At 40.8% G+C, this 19,666-nt stretch overlaps 1 protein-coding gene across 2 annotated transcripts in view; it reads right to left on the bottom strand.

Moving 5' to 3' along the window:
• The window catches only part of mkxb (mohawk homeobox b), a 20,415-nt gene extending 8,976 nt beyond the window's left edge, over positions 1 to 11,439 (bottom strand). Inside the window, exons 1-5 of one of the 2 annotated variants that reach the window (XM_083525207.1) lie at positions 11,183 to 11,439; positions 10,522 to 10,778; positions 8,918 to 9,065; positions 6,277 to 6,430; positions 4,800 to 5,084 (exon numbers count right to left, since the gene is read on the bottom strand). In XM_083525207.1, the coding sequence (XP_083381333.1) occupies positions 4,800 to 5,084; positions 6,277 to 6,430; positions 8,918 to 9,065; positions 10,522 to 10,709 (775 nt within the window). In that variant the 5' untranslated portion in view covers positions 10,710 to 10,778; positions 11,183 to 11,439. The remainder of the gene's footprint in view (positions 1 to 4,799; positions 5,085 to 6,276; positions 6,431 to 8,917; positions 9,066 to 10,521; positions 10,779 to 11,182) is intronic. The other variant, XM_083525206.1, reaches the window with a different exon arrangement.
• Positions 11,440 to 19,666: the final 8,227 nt, after the last annotated feature.

The raw sequence follows: 19,666 nt of genomic DNA, 5'->3' as shown, positions 1-19,666 counted from the left end.
GACTTGCAGACGGACCCTTTTACACGGCATTGAAGTTAACAATTCAAAAAACTGTGCATCGGATACAAGTTGCCATTTGTATTGCGATGCACAGTTTTTAACTTATTTGTATGCTTTTATTATTTCGAAAAATCATTTGTGACCAATATTTTATATGAACATTAATTTCTCCCCATTAAACTGTTTCTTGAGCGCGTTCTCTTTGCTGCTACGTGAATATGATGCATCGTAACACTACGGAGACTGAGGCGTGTCCTGAGAGTCACATAGAATACAGATTAACATGGCAGAGGTAGAGCTGTAACTTCCTGGATACAGAAGGCATTTAAGTAAATTGATGATTCGCTGATTGTGTGAACCAAAGAAAAAAAAGTGGACTATCCGTACCCTAGTGAATTGCACGGCGTCATATTTGTTACCGTCGAATCGAATGGAAATCGGATCGCACGGCATCGTAATAGGGGTGAATCGTATCGTATCGCATCGGTAGCTGCTTCATATGTACCTTTATTCTATCGTATTGTTGTCTTTGTATCGAGATGCGAATCATATCGGCCTCAGCCTGCTCCAGATTGCGACGTTACATGCTAAAGCTTGTTAGAGTTTCATGGTTGTTCCTGGTCTGATCTCACAAAACAACTCATTCTCAAACCCATGAAATGTGGTGTTTTTCAGGTAGAAAGTGAAGCTAGACGTTATATGCTGTATATACTATGGGATCCTGTATATAATCCAGGAATATCAATTTTTTCACTCAGATTATTTGTAACATTTCTTACCAGTTTTTATTGCCCTGTGTCCCCTTTGTATCTGTAGTACCTGCTTAGGTTTGCCTTGTAAGCGTGGAACTGCTTCATTATTCGTCCGAGAGCAGCCAGATCATGAAGGAAAAAATCTCTCGCAAGGGAGACGTGAAAAGGGAAAATTGGACCGCGACCTCTCGCACACGAAAAGGCTTCTCTCTCTTTTTTCCCCCTTCAATCGCCTTTCGCTTGTAACATCTCCAGCTCGTATTTCTTAAAACAGCGTCTGCGCCAAAAACCACTTTAAAGCATTAATAAATCATTTGACCCTAATTCCTGCGCGCTACCGAACGTCTCCCTTCAGGCTCACGGGCTCGAGTGAAGCTCGAAGGCTGCAGAAATTCTACTTTCCGACCGAACCGTAATCGATCGCAGGCTCTAGTAATAATGTTTAATAGGCGGCGTTGTAATCAGTGACAGAACCCAGACGGCGAAGTCAGGTTGTGTTCGGAGGGATAAAGAAAAACCTAACGCACGTCTTGTGACCGAGCTGACCTGAAGGAATTCCAACTGAAACACGGAGATGCCTTACAAATTACACAACATAGCGAAGGAGCAAAGCTGAGACTGTGCCACGTATTTTACACTCTGCTGCTTTAAGTCAACATCTGAGTCGAGGTTTATTGCCTCCTACTGTTGCCTCTGTGGGATGGCGGAACCCTCATAACCCGTTTTGTGTTATTCTCATCCGGATTGGAGCCAGATGCAGCCTCGAATTCATGTTTTTTTTTCCCCCTGAAAGGTTCAGGTTATTAGATGAGCAGCAGCGTTTTTGGTTTTTTTTACCTGAAGGTGTCTGATTACTCAGAAGTTTATTAACTAGAACAGATTCGATGAGGCACAATAGATACACTGTGTGGACAAAAGTATTGGAACACCTGACTTTTTTCCACCCATAGTTGGTTCTTTGTCAAACTGTTACCACAAAGTTGGAGCCACACAACGTATAGGATGCTGTCTCACAATCTCTGGATGCTGTAGCTAAATGAGCCTAAATCTCCACAGGCAGAGGAGAGGAACAGAAGAGTGGAGGTGTGAGGGAGTGACCCTACTGAACACCTTTAGGATGAACTGGAACGCTGTCTTCACTCCTCAACTCACCCTACATCAGTTCCTGACTTCACAGTTTTCCTTGTGGCTGAATGAATCTCCACAAAATCTAGTGGAACATCTTCCCAGAAGAGTGGAGGTTATTCCAAGAGCAAATCTTATCTAAGCTTGTAATTTGGACAGAAGGTTGTGGACACCTGATCATAAGATCAGGATTGATAATATCCAAAGTCAGGTGTTCCAATACAGGCACAAGGGTGTTAGTAAAGTCAGGTACTGATGTAGGTGAGAAGGTGAGGAGGTCTGGGATGCAGTCAGCGTTCTTCAGAGATCTTCCACGTATTTCCAACCCAGATCTTAATGAAGTCTTTGGTATCCAAAGACATCCTGTACAACTGTGAAATACCGCAGACGCAGACGCCTTCCGCGTCCCCGCGGTGCGACCGCTCACTCCGCTGTGGTGAATCCTCATGAAGAAAACAGCGCGAAAGTGCAATCTTTTATTATTTTTATATCTCTGATGTTCCTCTATAATTCCACTTTTGGTTTTTCTGCGAGAATGTTTCCATTCGCGTCGCCGCGTGATGAAACGGGTTTTGCAGCGATGTCCGCCGTCTCTCCAAAACCGCCAGGGAAAGACATGCTAAACTGTTTAGCGGGATTCTCCCCCCCCCCCCCCCCCTTTCGTGCTTGTTCTATATGTTAAATGTGATCTTTCTGGTGTATAATAGGATTTTTCTGTTCTGGTTTTTTTTTATTTCGAGTTTCTTTTTTTCCGGGCTGCACCGGGCGGCCTGTCAGTTTGACTGAAAACAGTTTTGGTGCTCGGCGGACGCTTCAGTATGTGGAAAAGTACTGAAATCGGGTGTCGTGTAAGACTGATCGATTCGGATAGCTGAGGAAAGAAACAAGGCAGAGCACAGAGAGAAATGTCATAGCAGGAAAGCATCAAGTGGTCGTGTTTTTTTTTTTTTTTTTTACCGGTTTTCAGTTTGCAGTGAGAGAGAGAGCTCTGTGTTCAAACCAGACGTGTACTGTTTCCTTCCTCTGTTACGTGTACGTGAATTCTGTTATGCTCAACACAATCTTTTTTTTTCTTTAAGCTCTGGAATGCAACAATTTCACTCCATCCACTTTCAAATAATGACCATTTACGCTTAGTCACTGTAAATTCCACGACCGCAGACGCCCCGGTTATTTTCAGAAAGCCGACCGAAACTGACCTTCGGAAAGAATTCCCATCATGCCTCCGCCACGTACCTCACTAACAAGCTAAAAGGTAAAATTCTGCGTGTAAGAGCTGCGTGATAAGATGGGGAAGATAACGCCTCCTGCTGTTACGGCCCCGTCAGAAAAATGTGAATCGTCGAAAGGGCTTTTGGAGGTCGGATCCCTTGTTTGGCCCGAACGCGAGCCGCACAAATAACTTTCTTAAATTACAAGTTCTAAAACGGAGAACATTCCTTAATTGTCCACAACTGTTCCATAATGGCGCTGAGACAAAACCAACAGAACATTCATGATTTCTGAAAGAAAAAAAAAAAGGCTGTGGTGGAAATTATGCAAACGTTGAATAAAAGCCTCAATACTCTGGCCTGACAGAGACATTCTCCTTCCCGGGATGTTAGCAGGTGTTCCTATACGCTACGACACCACTGAGGAATAGAACTTTCCATCCGGAAAATGTCCACTGATGGGATGGCACGGATGCGTCCCGGATTATCACGCCATCTTGGAGATAATTGTGGCAGGACTGTTTTTTTTCCCGTTTTTTTTTAATGAACCGTCTTAACCTGCAGCTGTGAAAGTGAGTAAAATATTCCAACGATCGATAATTCAGGAATGCTGGAGGAGATTCCTGTACAGAAACGCCTCGGCTTAAATCGGTAAATCGTTCAGTCCAATACAGTAAACCCTTTATAAAGGACCTGGACACCCCATAAACCCCTAAAGGCATCCCCATAACATTGCTGAAACAGCAGTACGAGCTAAACAGCAAACTTTTCACCCTTTTCAGCTCTTTCATCATGAATCTTCCAGCGAAGTAGCATGACACTTAGTAGCTACAGTACCAGGACTAAGAGTAGGAACTATCTTCGTAGGCAAGCGACAAATTAGTCAGAAATCAGACGCAAAATAGATACAGCGAACACAATCGTAAATAAACTGCCATGACACTGAACCCAGATTATCATGTGCATAATTATATATGATACATTTTTTTTAGCTTTTAAATGATTTTATACATCACATTAAACTAAACATTTATATTGTTTATTGTTTTCAAAATGATTTTTATTTTATTTTATATTTTTTCGTTTTTAATATATATTTTTCTGACTGATTGAAAGTTGCATAAATTGACTTCACTATTATTATTATTATTATTATAAAAAAAAAAAAAACTCCATAAATGCAGGTTTATCTGTAATGGCACGTCGTGAAGAACTGAAGCGTCCAAGCAATTTTTTGGTTTTAATATATTTTGCTGATTGATGCATTATTATTATTATTATTATTATTATTATTATTAACAAAAAATGTTGTAAAATTAGAAATCTCCATTAGTCGCGATATATCTGTAATGGTCTGTAATGGTACGTCTCAAAGTACCGAAGCATTGAAGCGATTTTCCGGGTTGATGTTTTTTTCCTGTGACAAAAACGCAGCATATCATGTTACAGAGAAAGCGAAAGTTTGCTGTGCTGAAGACTTGCTGTGGTGGAAAAAACGGCTTTAAACCGCTAATGACGCTGGAGACTCCTTCCATGTGTCTCCTCACAGAAAACTTTGTATCATATCACCCTTGTTTTTTCTCACAGCTACCTGACGTTTGAGGCAAGATGGAGAAAATTGGTGCAAAAGTCGAATCTAGGAGGCTTTTCTCACTTAATACATACATATAAAAAAAATGGCATGTTGTGAACAATGTGACTCGACTCTGACCTGTGCGGTAGGTGAAATTGGCCTCAGTTTCGGACGACGAGGGCGACAGCAGCTCGTCGTCGTACTCGTTGGAGCTGAATGATCCCGAGTGGTTCCTCTTGCGCGAGTCTGCGTTGGAGGCCATGACATGCCGCAGGGAATCGTTGAGGTAGCGGTTCAGCAAACTGCTCTTATACTTTGGCGGCGAGACGTAATCGAGGCCCCGGCTCTCCTGGATCACGCTCTTGTGTGTGGGCTGGCTGGACTCGGATTCACTGGGCTGCAGCTGGAGAGGGTTCTCACCATCTGGAGCAACAAGAGATGATGTTCTTCCATTAGTTGTCCGTGATCGGATTACAGCTAATAGAATATAAAGGATCAGCAAACAAAAGGAGATCTTTGGACCACCGGTTGTGCGCACATATGGTACAGAAGTAGAATCTTTGGAAGTTTTTATACACAGTATATGTGCATGGGGTACATTTTCGACATTCTTGAAAGGTTCCTTGGAAGGGAAAGGGTTTTCTAAACCCTGTTTTAAATGAAAAAACACTATTCTAGCGTTCTGCACAGAATCCTTTCAGCTTCTGACATTTCAGACATTTCCATCATGGTTTCCAAATCACATTTTGCATAAAATAATTTATATAATATGTATGTCACCTGGACCAGTCTGACCCTCAACCCCACAGAACTTTACTGTATTCACAAAAGTATTGGGACACCTGACTTTTTCCAGCCATACATTATATATTTTATTCCCCAAACTGGTATCAACAAGCTGGAGCCACATAATTGTATAGGATGCCATTAGATTGGGTAGCATCACATTTATCCTTCACAAGGAGACCCAAACCTGTTCCAGCATAACATATATCTCTGTGCTCAAAGCCAGCTTTATGAAGATCTGGTTTACATTGGTTTAAGTTGAAAATCTTGTATAGCCTGCTGTAGATCTTTGACCTCAACCCTAATGCTGACTGCACCCCAGGCCTCCTCACATCACCTACATCAGTACCTGTCTTTACTACCACCCTCGTGGCTGAATGACTCTCACACATCTCACCAAGAACAAGCACTAGTGGAACATCTTCAAAGAAGAGTGGATTTTATTATAACAGCAAATGGGAGCAGTTGTATTTATATATATATATAGACATATAGTGTATATATTTATCTGGACTACACACCAGCTTCTGGTTGAACATAGCAAGAATTGAATCATACATTTAAAGAAAAATAAGAGAGAATTTACTTGTAAAATATACACAATATGTATGACTATATGTACATTCAGAGCAGAGGGTCAGACATGGTACAGTCCCCCGAAGCAGACAGTGTTAAGGGTCTACCAGTATATCTGACTTGGAACATATTGGAAATCTTTGATCATATCTTTTTACCCTGTAATGAAATTATTGTAATTTTATGATGTTAAGCCTAAATAATCCAATGTAAAGTGCGTCGTGGGGGGTATTAACTCCTGGGATGTTCCTACCTTCAGAAGCCGAGTCCTCACTGCTGATGCTGAGTCTCTCCGCATTGCCCTGGACGTATTTGTTGTACAGTTTGATGCGTAAAGCCCAGCTCAGATCGGGTTGTCGCACCGTGTTCTTCAGCCTGCGGCGTGCGTTCGCAAACCAGTTGGACACCTGCGACGGAACCAGTGGTGTAAAGTTTTTGTACTTTAACGTTAATGCACTCAAATCATTATTTTCGCCTACTTTCTGAGTTATAAGCATCTTTGACCCTCTACTCAACTACATATATGATTCAGCGGAGGAACTTTTTACTCCACTGTATTTTAACGGACAATAAACGTTACCAATTACATTTTGCATCTCTGTTGAAGGAGTCATTACCACTTGTGACTTTTTTATCAAGAGGTGATACTGGATAATAAAAGTAAAATGCTGATTACATTAAACCTCAGTCAGCTCTGAATATTTGGTTTTACTTTATCTACAATGATTTACTGTCAATTGATTTGTCCATTTAAATACGAATGTTTCTTCGACTTTGTGACGTTTTTACTGTCATTTTATTTGAATTGAATTTGAGTTGAAGATCTCTTTTCGATAGATCGGGTCTTTACATCTTTTTTTTGTTGTTCTTTGAGGCTGTCGTGTTACAGGTGGATTTGATTTGTATTTTAGGAACTCAAACGTCACAAATCAACAGTTTTTGTCTTTTTTTTTTACTAACGTGTCGTGGTGTCAGGGACTAGTACATGTTTGAGCCTTTGTTCAATACGAGTCAAACACTCAAATGCTGTTAAAATCAGATCCTCGAAGACTTTTGCTCAATCGTATTAATGATTTTGTAAGTAAGGGATCAATACTTTTACTCAAGTAGGATTTTCAGCCACTGTTTACACCATGTACATATATATATATATATATATATATATATATATATATATATATATATATATATATATATATATATATATATATATACAGTGAGGAAAATAAGTATTTGAACACCCTGCTATTTTGCAAGTTCTCCCACTTAAAAATCATGCAGGGGTCTGAAATTGTCATCGTAGGTGCATGTCCACTGTGAGGGATATAATCTAAAAAAAAAAATCCAGAAATCACAATGTATGATTTTTTTTACTATTTATTTGTATGATACAGCTGCAAATAAGTATTTGAACACCTGAGAAAGTCAATGTTAATATTTGTTTGTTTGCAATTACAGAGGTCAAACGTTTCCTGTAGTTTTTCACCAGGTTTGCACACACTGCAGGAGGGATTTTGGCCCACTCCTCCACACAGATCTTCTCTAGATCAGTCAGGTTTCTGGCCTGTCGCTGAGAAACACGGAGTTTGAGCTCCCTCCAAAGATTCTCTATTGGGTTTAGGTCTGGAGACTGGCGAGGCCACGTCAGAACCTTGATATGCTTCTTACAGAGCCACTCCTTGGTTATCCTGGCTGTGTGCTTCGGGTCATTGTCATGTTGGAAGACCCAGCCTCGACCCATCTTCAATGCTCTAACTGAGGGAAGGAGGTTGTTCCCCAAAATCTCGCAATACATGGCCCCGGTCATCCTCTCCTTAATACAGTGCAGTCGCCCTGTCCCATGTGCAGAAAAACACCCCCAAAGCATGATGCTACCACCCCCATGCTTCACAGTAGGGATGGTGTTCTTGGGATGGTACTCATCAGTCTTCTTCCTTCAAACACGTTCAGTGGAATTATGACCCAAAAGTTCTATTTTGGTTTCATCTGACCACATTACTTTCTCCCATGACTTCTCTGGATCATCCAAATGGTCATTGGCAAACTTAAGACGTGCCTGGACATGTGCTGGTTTTAACAGGGGAACCTTCCGTGCCATGCATGATTTCAAACCATGACGTCTTATTGCCAACAGTAACCTTGGAAACAGTGGTCCCAGCTCTTTTCAGGTCATTGACCAGCTTCTCCCGTGTAGTTCTGGGCTGATTTCTCACCTTCCTTAGGATCATTGAGACCCCACGAGGTGAGATCTTGCATGGAGCCCCAGTCCGAGGGAGATTGACAGTCATGTTTAGCTTCTTCTATTTTCTAATGATTGCTCCAACAGTGGACCTTTTTTCACCAAGCTGCTTGGCAATTTCCCCGTAGCCCTTTCCAGCCTTGTGGAGGTGTACAATTTTGTCTCTAGTGTCTTTGAACAGCTCTTTGATCTTGGCCATGTTAGTAGTTGGATTCTTACTGATTGTATGGGGTGGACAGGTGTCTTTATGCAGCTAACGACCTCAAACAGGTGCATCTAATTTAGGATAATAAATGTAGTGGAGGTGGACATTTTAAAGGCAGACTAACAGGTCTTTGAGGGTCAGAATTCTAGCTGATAGACAGGTGTTAAAATACTTATTTGCAGCTGTATCATACAAATAAATAGTTTAAAAATTATATATTGTGATTTCTGGATTTTTTCTTTTAGATTATGTCTCTCACAGTGGACATGCACCTACGATGACAATTTCAGACCCCTCCATAATTTCTAAGTGGGAGAACTTGCAAAAAAGCAGGGTGTTCAAATACTTATTTTCCTCACTGTATATATATATATATATATATATATATATATATATATATATATATATATATATGAGAATGTTTCTGTGTATCCACTTCTCTGAGCTCACCTGAACCAGGGTCATGTGGGAGCCGAGGGCGAGCAGGATCTTCTCGGTTTTGGTGGGATACGGGTTGTCTCTGTGTTTATACAGCCACTGCTTGAGAGGCCTGGCCATGTCCTGTAGAGCCTGACGCTTGTGCCGCACCTTCCCTCCACTCATCATGGAGAAAAAAAAAAGCAAGAGGAGAAAAAGAGAAGGGGAGAAAAAAGGAGAAATCTCAGTTTCCACTCGAGTCTGCTTCGGTCTCCAAGTTTTTAGAGGATAATTATTTAATCACCAGGTTGATTTCATTGAAACGCAAAAAAGAACGCTGCGCTTGGGAAAGGACTGAAACAGCGCAGCACTTTGGAAAGTCCAACAAAAGAAAAGTTATTTCGTTTTTAATGAGGCCGTGATGCTAAATGGGGGTCACAATTTGCTATTTCGAGTTCTCACGTTTTTCCAATTGTGACCATATTTTTGGATCATTTGCGCCTCGAAAGGAAACGCCTGATCTGATGGATAACCCGACCTTCTCCTACACTTCCATCTCAGTTCTCCACTTCAGATCCCAGTGTATTATTAGTTCTTTATGGAAAAACTTTTTTGGTCGGTGAAACTAATAGAAAAACTCTCTAGTCCACAAGGGTGAACTTTCAATCTCAATATAAATTCTTAAAGTACTTAATTCTTTAGGTTACTTTGGCATAAAGGTGCATTACATTACATACAACTTTTTATATAAATAAATAAATATATATATAAAAAAAGCTCTGAACAGAAACATCACAGATGCGATATTTCACTGTTCTTCACTGATTGCAGTACTTTTGAAGGCATCCTGAGGTGAAATGTCTACAAATGAACACACTGAACAGTTTTCCACGGCCTGATTTTAAGAATACAGGCCAATAAAATCCTGTGACCTGATAGCTGCATTAAAGAAGGAACTTTCCCTGGATATTTCCAGGAAAAATCATCCGTCTTACCATCATGTAAAAAAAAAAATCTAAACTAACAAATAAAGGAAAATGAGCGCCATTAAAAGCTCCTGTGTGAATGTGAAAAGTTTTAGAACTAAACAATCTTCTGAAATGTAGTCACAGAACAAATAGGAAGGTCTTTCAGATGCACTCAGGTTGTAAACATCTCACAAAGTGTCTACAGAATCATAACCGAATTCTCTGCACAAGACAAATCCGATTTGATCAGATAGGATGCTGTTAGATTCTGAAAGATCCTGAAAGATTCTGAACCATGGAACCATAACACCAGCTCTGAAATTGATGAATTGCTTCATCTGAATCTCCTCAGCGAATGCAGCAGATGTCAGTGTGGAGTAAAAAGCTGTTCACTCCTTCCACACATCTACACTTCTACCCACACTGATGGCTCTCTGTAACTCCAAAAAAATCCAACAAACCCTGAGATCTACCAAAGTGACGCATTTACTGAAAGTGATTTCGGCCATGTTTGAGGTTCAGAAGTATCATACACACAAATATAGACAGAAACGCCTTCATGTTCACATTCAATCTCAGTTGTTCCTGTTCGGTTCTTGTCTACGTGATCCATATGAGGCTGGATCAGGATTTCCTCAAACTCATGCATGAAACCAGCACGCCTCATACCTCTGTCTCCGGTGCTGCAAAGGTCCGTCCATCCTCTGGGTCAGAGAATCTGCATGTTGTCCACTGAGCACCTCGAGATAGCTCAGACTCTTCCTCTCGACGGCTTTTCCGCTCTCCTCAAAGCTCAGACGCTCGTCCAGCTTGCTGAACACCAGCGCGCTCATCGTTACACAGGGGTCAGCTCTCATCAAGCATGGGGGTCAGTCTGGGGCCGAGTCCACACATAAAGTCCCACACGAGTCTTCCTAGTGGAGAAACTGCGCAAGTAAACAAAGGAATCAATTAAACAAAACAAACAAAGAAACAATCAATAAGCAAAAAATATGAATAAAAAAGCACATTATTAAAATATTAAATAAAAAAAATAATAAAAAAAAAAAATACAGACAAATATGAAAAAAATGTATGAATTCAATAAATTTTATTACAAAAATAGAATAAATATACATAAAATAATAAAAATTCTAATACATATAAAAAAATTTACATGCATAGTGACATTTAATAAAAAATATCTTTAAAAAATGCATAGCAACTACAACCTTTTATAATAATAATAATAATAATAATACGTTTATATTTTATTATTATTATTATTATTATTATTATTATTATTATTATTATTATTATTATTATTATCATATATAATAAGATTTGTGACCTCACTCACTCCAGCTTGTGTTCCTTCAGCTCGGAAGTCCTAATGGAAATTCCGGTGGTGCGCGATATTTACTTGTACGCCTCTCTCTCTCTCTCTCTCTCTCTCTCTCTCTCTCTCTCTCTCTCTCTCTCTCTTTCCCTCCTCTATCACTCCCTCTTTCTCTCTCTCTGTCTGTCCTGCACGCGTCCCGGTGGCTACTGAGCGACTCCCGGAGGCGCGCCGCACCGACACGCCGCCCGCCGGCCGCAGCACCGCCCCAGAGCCCGCATATGGGGAACCCGAATCCCCCCCTGAAGGTGCAGCCCACAGCAACACCGAGCTCGTGCCAAAGCGCACTTTCTTTCTTCTTCTTCATATTTTTTATTTTCACATATCCGTACATCAGACGTACAATCAGAAACAGGGATACACAAATCAATAAATTGGACAAAAGCTTAGTGGTTCAACTTCTGCTCAGAAGGTTGAGTTCAAATCCCATCACCACCAAGCCGGGCCCTTGAGCAAGGCTCCTAACCCTCAACTGGTTAGTTCTTTAAATAAGAAAATTTCCAAATGTCATAAATGTAAGCACACGCTTTAAAACACACACATGTATACGGTCAGTTTAATAGGAACACCTGTACAGATGCTCAGGTATGCAATGATGCCACTGATTCTTAATGAAAATATCTGGAGCAGATTATCTGGACAATCCTGTGAGCGTCAGGCTCAGTCTGCAATCTTATTTATGATAATGGATAAAGTAGGAACTCTTTACATCCACGGTGATCAGAAAAGCAACTCAGAACACACTATACACACTGTGAGGACAAAAGTTTGTGGACACCTGATCATAAGATTGGCACGCGCTTCTTTTTTCAATTTGCTCTTATAATAAACTCAACTCTTCATGGAAGATGCTCCACTCAATTTTATTGAGATATGTGTGAGATTCATTCAGTAAAGGGTGTTAGTAAAGTCAGGTACTGATGTAGGTGAGGTGCAGAAAACCTGGGGTGCAGTCAGCATTCAGAAATGTGTTCGATAAGGTTTGAGCTCTACAGCACTCAAGTTTAGGTTGACGGGAAAACAGCCACGATGAGCAGAAAAGCTTCTCAGCACTTTTTAAAGATCACATTAGAGCAGGATTCTGAGGCTACACTAAGGACGGAGGCACCAAAACTGTCCAGCTGCTGATTATTAATATTATTATCATCACGTATTATTATTATTATTATTATTATTATTATCATTAGAAGAAGCTTAATCGCTGAGCTCACCCCCCTGTGACACTGCAAAAACCCAGACAGCGCATTCCACTGCAGCGGTACAGTTCAGTAACACAGCTGCACACATCATAAATCGCTTTCCCTCAGAGATCTCACCAGAGCCGTTCCACCAGTAAGCATCTACTGCGATGTGCTGTGAGCTCTGAGGAGAGCACTCGAGCATGCAGGATGCAGGACACACTTGGGTTTTTTCCCTCTGATTTATCTCTCTCAAACTGTGGCCTGTTCTGCTCTGCTGTCTGTGAGATGAAGGATGACTGGTGCGAGCATCTCGGCTGATTTCAACATCACTCTGGTCACTGTGGAGGAAAAAACAAACAAACAGGGGTCAGGGTTTGTTTTGAAGGACACAAGAAAATTTGAATCATTTTTCCTGGATTTGTTTTTGCCTTTAAGTTGGGACGAGCTGGAAATAACCACTTGTTTCCGCGTTCACACTTGACATGATCGGGAATCGAACAACTTAATGGTTGCCATGTTGGTATCTTTCACTTTATAATAAGTCTCCAACCGTCCCTGAGCCAAAACAGCCCAAAAAACATTAAGCTTTCAACCTCCACGTTTAACTGTGGGGGGTGAGGCAGTCTGCTAACATCTTCTCTTTTGTTAGAGACAGAAATGTCACATTTGGACTCCGCAGAACTTCCACTCGTTTGCTAATTCTTGTGTGTTTTTGTATTTTACATAGTTTGTTGCATAGAAACAAAAGGAACATTTGTCTCAAAATCATGAAAGAAATGTTTCCACACTTTTCAGGCAACGTAATACAAAAACATTTTTATTTTATACTGTTCACATGTTGCATCTGTTGCATAAAAAAAAAAAAAAAAAAAACTTTAAAAATGAGTTCATTCACACAGACTGGCGCAAAAAACAAAAAACACCTGAGCATCAGTTCTGCATTTGGAAATGCTTTGCTGATGAGAAAGGTCTGTGAGTGGCTTGAGCAGTCAGGAAAACTCAAACTTAACTTTTTACCACCGTGGTGATCAGAGAAGCATCTCAGAAATGTTTTAAAAAAGGGTAAAGGGGCTTTTTACTTGTCAGATGAACATTACAGCGGAGAGGAATTCTTTCTTCACAAGCTGGGGTCAGTGATGATACAGCGCCCCTGGAGCAAACAGTGCTGAGGGCCTTACTCGAGGGCCCAAGAGCGGTGCCTGAACATAGGACCTCCCGATTAGTGATTAGCATCATAGTGGAACTCACATGAATAAAAACGAGCATCAAAAACAGCTGTATTATTAATGACATTTTTATAAAAAACACTGCGGCCGATTTGGAGGCGATGCGTAAAAACCGCAATCCGAAATGCTGTACAACAGACAATAAGAGGACGGTATATAAATCTAGCATGCCAGCAGATCGATATGAAACAGCCTCTTAGTCTAGTATCACTCCATCATCCCCCATCTTTTCTTTGTTTGTGTTGAATCTTTAATTAATTTATTTATTTTCCTTCCATTACTGACCTTTCGCCTCTGGGAGAAGAAAATCACCCATCCAGCTGTGGTTTGTATAAAAATAAGCTTTTAAAGGGAAGAGAAAATACCAGGACATCCCTCTATCTGTATATTTCGTTTATTTTTTGTAATTTGCTGCGTTTGGAATGGCCGCTAGTGGCTCGCGAGGCCGCAGCTGTTTCGTCTGATTGGTCGCCGTGTCTTTTAAACAGCACGATCACACTCAGAGCCGGGGAACGGAAAAGTGCTCAGGATCACTTTTTCTTTCTCTCTCTCTCTCTCTCTCTCTCTCTCTCTCTCTCTCTCTCTCTCTCTCTCTCTCTCTCTCATAACCAGCTCCACATGTGTTATCTAAATAAGCACCGCGCCAAGACGGCTCACTTTTCTCCTCCTGCTGCTAGACAAACGTGTGGATTAGCTTGTCATTGGCTTAGACATAACTTCTGGGTCGAATTGCTACTGACACATAAAATATTCGCCCCCTTCATGTCAAGGTAATAAAGTTATACGTAGCCTCACTGCGTGACTCTCCGCCCTCTTTCATCATAGCAAGAGATGCCGCGGAGCTTGTTCGGGGACTGGAATTAACTTATAGTAGAGTGATTTGTAGACAAAAGTATTGGGACACCCCACTTTTCCACCCATATGTGGTTCTTTCCCAAACTGTTAGGGCAAAAAGTTGGAGGCCCACAATTGTATAGGATGAAATTTTTCCTTCATTTGAACTAGGAGACTGTAACCCGTTCCAGCATGACGATTCACCTGTGCACAAAGCCGGCTCCATGAAGATCTGCTTTACATGGGTTTGAAGTGCAGAACATTGCCAAAGAAGCATTGCATTCTACTTATATTTCTCTCCACTCTTCTGGGAAGATGTTCTACTAGATCCTCTAGAAAATCAAATACCGATGTAGGTGAGGTGAGGAGGCCCTGGGGTGCTGTCAATGTTCTCATTCATCCCAAAGGTGTTCAGTAGGGTTGAGCTCAATAGCAGGCCACGCAAGATCTTATTCACACTTTCAAACCATGTAAAGCATATCTTAATGGAGCGCAATTTTTGGAGAACAGCTTGGAGAAGAACCACATATGGCAGGAAAGGTCCCAATATTTTTGTCCATATAGTGTATCTGGAAGATCTCCTTCGATAGAGCTCTGATCTCGACCCTATAACCTTTGGGTTTTAGACATTTTTTAAAAGATAGAATATACAAATAAAAATTAATTGGATTAAACATATCAGTGATGATTTGGCCCAAAAGATCTTGAGCGTCCTGCTACAGAGATTAAACCCCACTGAAAAATGAATGTGAGTGCTGATCGCACCCCAGGCCTCCAAACCTCCTCACTACTAACATCTTTGTCTGATTTCCATGAAATTTGAGTGGAACATCTTCCCAGAAAGAGGAGGTGATGATAAGAGCAAATGTGGAATAAATGAGGAATGGGATAGGAAAAAAAACAAAACAACATAGGTCAGGTGTCTGAAGACTTTTGGCTTTAAACCCGATCTAACAAGACAAAGCATCTTGAAGACTTCTTCCATAACTGGTTAATAAAAGTGATCGAGAAAAACGCTTGATCAGGCGAACGAAAAACGTAAAAAAAAAGTATGAAGAATCACAAAATGATGAAGACGAGGATTTGTAACGCACATGATGTACTTTTAAGCGTTCGAGCACGTCGGACCGTCGAAGGATCGTTCGCTGTGCCGGCTGTGATTTCATTTCCATGTGTGCGAGCGACGTGCCTCGCGGTTTCTCTTCTCATAATGTCACATCGCTAATCAACTATCTCCAAAGTGAAATCCCATAAAATCCCTTTTGCGTCATGTTTTCTCCACGCTAATAAATCAACCGGGCCCGAATATCGTCCGCGGGGTCCAGTAAACGGAGCCCGAACGCCAGCATACATCAGCGCCATCTTCATGCCTGGGCTGTTTTGCTCGTTATACGAGGAGTTTACGCTCCTAAAAAAGAAACATCAACACGCTCGTGTTTGATAAATGATCTTTTCTCACCTCGTGTGAGATTGTACACCTGGACGGCTCGGGTCTAATATGGAGTCATGTGATCCTCCATGGACATTCCTCAGAGTTTCCTAATGCTACGTTATAGGAAGCAGATCACCAAATACACTTAATACAGTGTGTAGGAAAAGGTTTTTGTCTCTCTATGATAGCAAATAAATGTGAAAAAAATACTTATTTGGACATCGTTCGTGTTGTCAGTGCTCATGACATCTAATGTTTTAGCTTGATAATATTCACACACTAGGAATTCATGCTGGTATGAGGATTTTTTTCTGTGAATGTTCTCAGTCCAGTCTGCTTTTAAGAAGCGATTGCATTTAGCGATCATTCTAGCATGAAAGCTGTATGATTTTAGCATGAAATCTGTATGATTTTAGCATGAAATCTGTATGATGTTAGCATGAAAGCTGTATGATGTTACCATGAAATCTGTCTGCTGCTAGCATGAAATTTGTATGATTTTAGCATGAAAGCTGTATGATGCTAGCATTTAAGGTCTTTAATTCTAGCATGAGCGCTGAATGATGTTAGCATTTAAGCTGTATGATTCTAGCATGAAATCTGTATTATGCTAGCATTAATGCTGTATGATTCTAGCATTAAAGCTGTATGCTGTTAGCATGAAATTTGTATGATTTTAGCATGAAATCTGTATGATGTTACCATGAAATATGTTTAATCCTGATTGAGATTTTTTTTACACGAGAATACATTTGATCTCTGTTCATGATACGTGAAAAACTTAAATGAAAAGAAAAAAAAAATCATTCAATGCATTTGATGTTTAATTCTACAACAATTGCCATGTTGGTTCCTTTCACTTTCCGGAACCTTATCTGCTCCAAAACCACCCAAAACCATTAAGCTTCCATCTCCATGTTTGTGGGGGGTGAGGCAAACTGCTTGCCTTGGACCTGCATAGAAACAAAAGGAACATGTGTTTGTCTCAAAAAACATAAAAACTAGGTGTTTCGTAACCTTTCACAGGTGTTGAGTATGTATATGTTATTACTGGAAGCTGTGAAAACTGAAACCAAGTGGAAACCAATATCTCAACACTGGATTTATTGTCAACACAATTAAACAAGTAATAATTATAAAAATAATTATTGATAATATTAATAATAAATGACAAAACAATAAGTCTGGGTCATTCTGCTCAGCTCTGCCCAGACTGCCCTCTTTAATATCTGAACCTTTGCACGGAAACAAGGTTTTATTCAGAATCCCTGCACTTTTTTTTCTTTTTCAAAGTAGTGTTATTTCAAGGGGTGCGTTCAAAAGCTAATTTCAACAACCGTTCAGATACGCTGTTCCGATCTCTGGCAGCTCGACTCGGCCCTGGCCTCCGAAAGTCATTTAACTTTGGTTGGGGACCCAGGATTTTTCTGCACAGCGCAATAACTAAATAAAACATTGTACATAAGGGAAAATGGAGTATTAATGGTGCAACACAGTTGTAAGAATGGACGTCTTGTTTCCAGGCTCAAGCCTTACGATGATATTATTGGAGAAACAAGAGCTGGATTAATGCGATATCCATTTAGTAGCATCCGCTTATCCATCTTGCTCATGACATTTATAAGTCATTTTGTGAATAATAATGAAAAAAAAAGAAGAACCCTGGTTTGTAAGAGCCAATGCCCAGTGTGAGTTTGCTTTGATGAATTGGTGTATGAACACAGGGTTGTGCCACATGTGCTCCCTGGGTGTTTAAAATACTGTAGTAACTATATCATATAATTATGACTTAGCCATCAATCATTCTTTTCATACTAATGCATCATTAACCCGACAAATAGTTCCCATATGTTGCTCCAAGCCTGAGCGAGCGCTTTTGCCGTGGCTTCACATGCGTCCTTCACCTCGCAGGCTTCCACATGGTCCATGGATTCGGGTCATGTTTGTTAGTCGAGAACCCCATTCATTAATTCAATATTTGGAGACTCCGCAGGCTTTTCTCCGTCGACCAGTTCCTGAGCCGGTTCCTCAGCTTCGGTTCCTGAGTGGAGCTGTAAACACCACTTCAGGCTCTTTTGAGTTACCATGAGATATAATCCGACCTGACAGCCACTGGCTCACTTGTCCTGTTCCAGCGCTTCTTAGAAAATGTGTGTGTGAGTGTGTGTGTGGGTGAGTGTTTATATTCAGCCGTAACTCTGTACCGGAATCCCCTATAGCACATTAACTGCTCCTTATTTAGCATCATGCTGATTTCCTCCCACACACTGTTTTATGCCTTTCATGCCCAATTAACTACATGATCCAGTGAAGAGGAGACGAGTTCCCCGTCTCCCATGCAAAAAATTTACTCTTGGTGTTCGCTGTTGAATTTTACAGTCGTTCATTCATTTTATTTATTCGATTTATACGGTTTATGTGTCGCTGCTTGGAAAGGAAAAAAACGGTTGATGTGGTGAAGTTTTCTCTAACGTTTAATATTGTTAACCTATAAGAAAGGAGTCTGTAGTGTCAACGTCTTCCATGTAACATTTCGAGGTAAAAAAAAAACATACAAGGTTTACAATTGGGCATTTAGTAATAAATCGCTGTCTTATTGCCATGATCCACTGATCAGCATAACATTATGACCACCTGCCTAATATTGTGTTGGCTTCCTTTTTGCTGCCAAAACAGTCCTGATCCATCGAACGTTAACAGCAGTTTGAGCTACAGGACCTCGTCTGTTGGATCGGACAACACGGACCAGCCTTCGCTCCCCACATGCATCAATTAGCTTTGTCGCCGGTTCACCACTGTTTCTTCCTTGGAGCACTTTTGATAGACACTGACCACTGCAGACCAGAAACATCCTACAAGAGCTGCAGTTTTGGAGATGCTCTGACCCAGACATCTAGACGTCACAATTTGGCATTTGATAAATTCGCTGAAATCCTAACGCTCGCCCATTTTTCTGCTTCTAACACGTTTGAAGAAAATGTTAATTTGCTGCCCATTAACAGGTGGCATGATAAAGAGATAATCAGTGTTATTCACTTCACCTCCTAATGGTCATAATATTATGTCTGGTGTATATAAGGAATAAACAAAACGCAAAAAAAAAAAGAATCAATTATTTTCCTTAAACAGCACGCCTCAGGTGTTTTTATTCCTCGCTCATTAGACTCATCATGCTCCATCTTTATACTAATGAGGTACACAAGGACACACACCTGCAACCACAGCTTTCATTATTGTCTCTCAGGCTGCTTGGTCACGCGCCCTAATGTGAACCTAATGAGGCATGGAGCCGCTAAAGAGTGTCCGGAAGGTGACGTGAACGACGGTGGTGGTGGTAATTCTCCAGTCCTGAAGTCAGTCGGCGTGTCAAGCTCCTGTTGGTTCGAGTGTGAAGAAACTACACAAAACAAAACCTATGGATTATTCATTCACTTTCCCCTGCGTTTGGTCATTAATTTCTCGGAAAGGATTTGGGCAACGTTACGTGACTTTACGTCGGCTTGGGCTACAGCGATTTGTTTTTTGGACGAATAGGCGCCAAGTTCATCATCCACCTTTTTACTGTCATCTCAATTTATCACGTCATGAAAGGCTTCAGCACCCTCCCTATATGCTTACCGCGTCCCAAGCTAAACAAGTGAGAGGATAAAACCTCCCTCCAAAATGAAAAACCAGACGTACAAATTAGGATATTTCGCTACAGAATATGAATCTCCCCCCATCACGCTGGAATAACACGACATTTGGCTGTGAACGTAGGAAT

This window comes from Silurus aristotelis, assembly GCF_946808225.1.
Source record: "Silurus aristotelis genome assembly, chromosome: 22".
Lineage (NCBI taxonomy): Eukaryota > Metazoa > Chordata > Actinopteri > Siluriformes > Siluridae > Silurus > Silurus aristotelis.
Note: the sequence above shows the minus strand (reverse complement) of the source record. Positions and strands in the feature narration are given on the sequence as shown.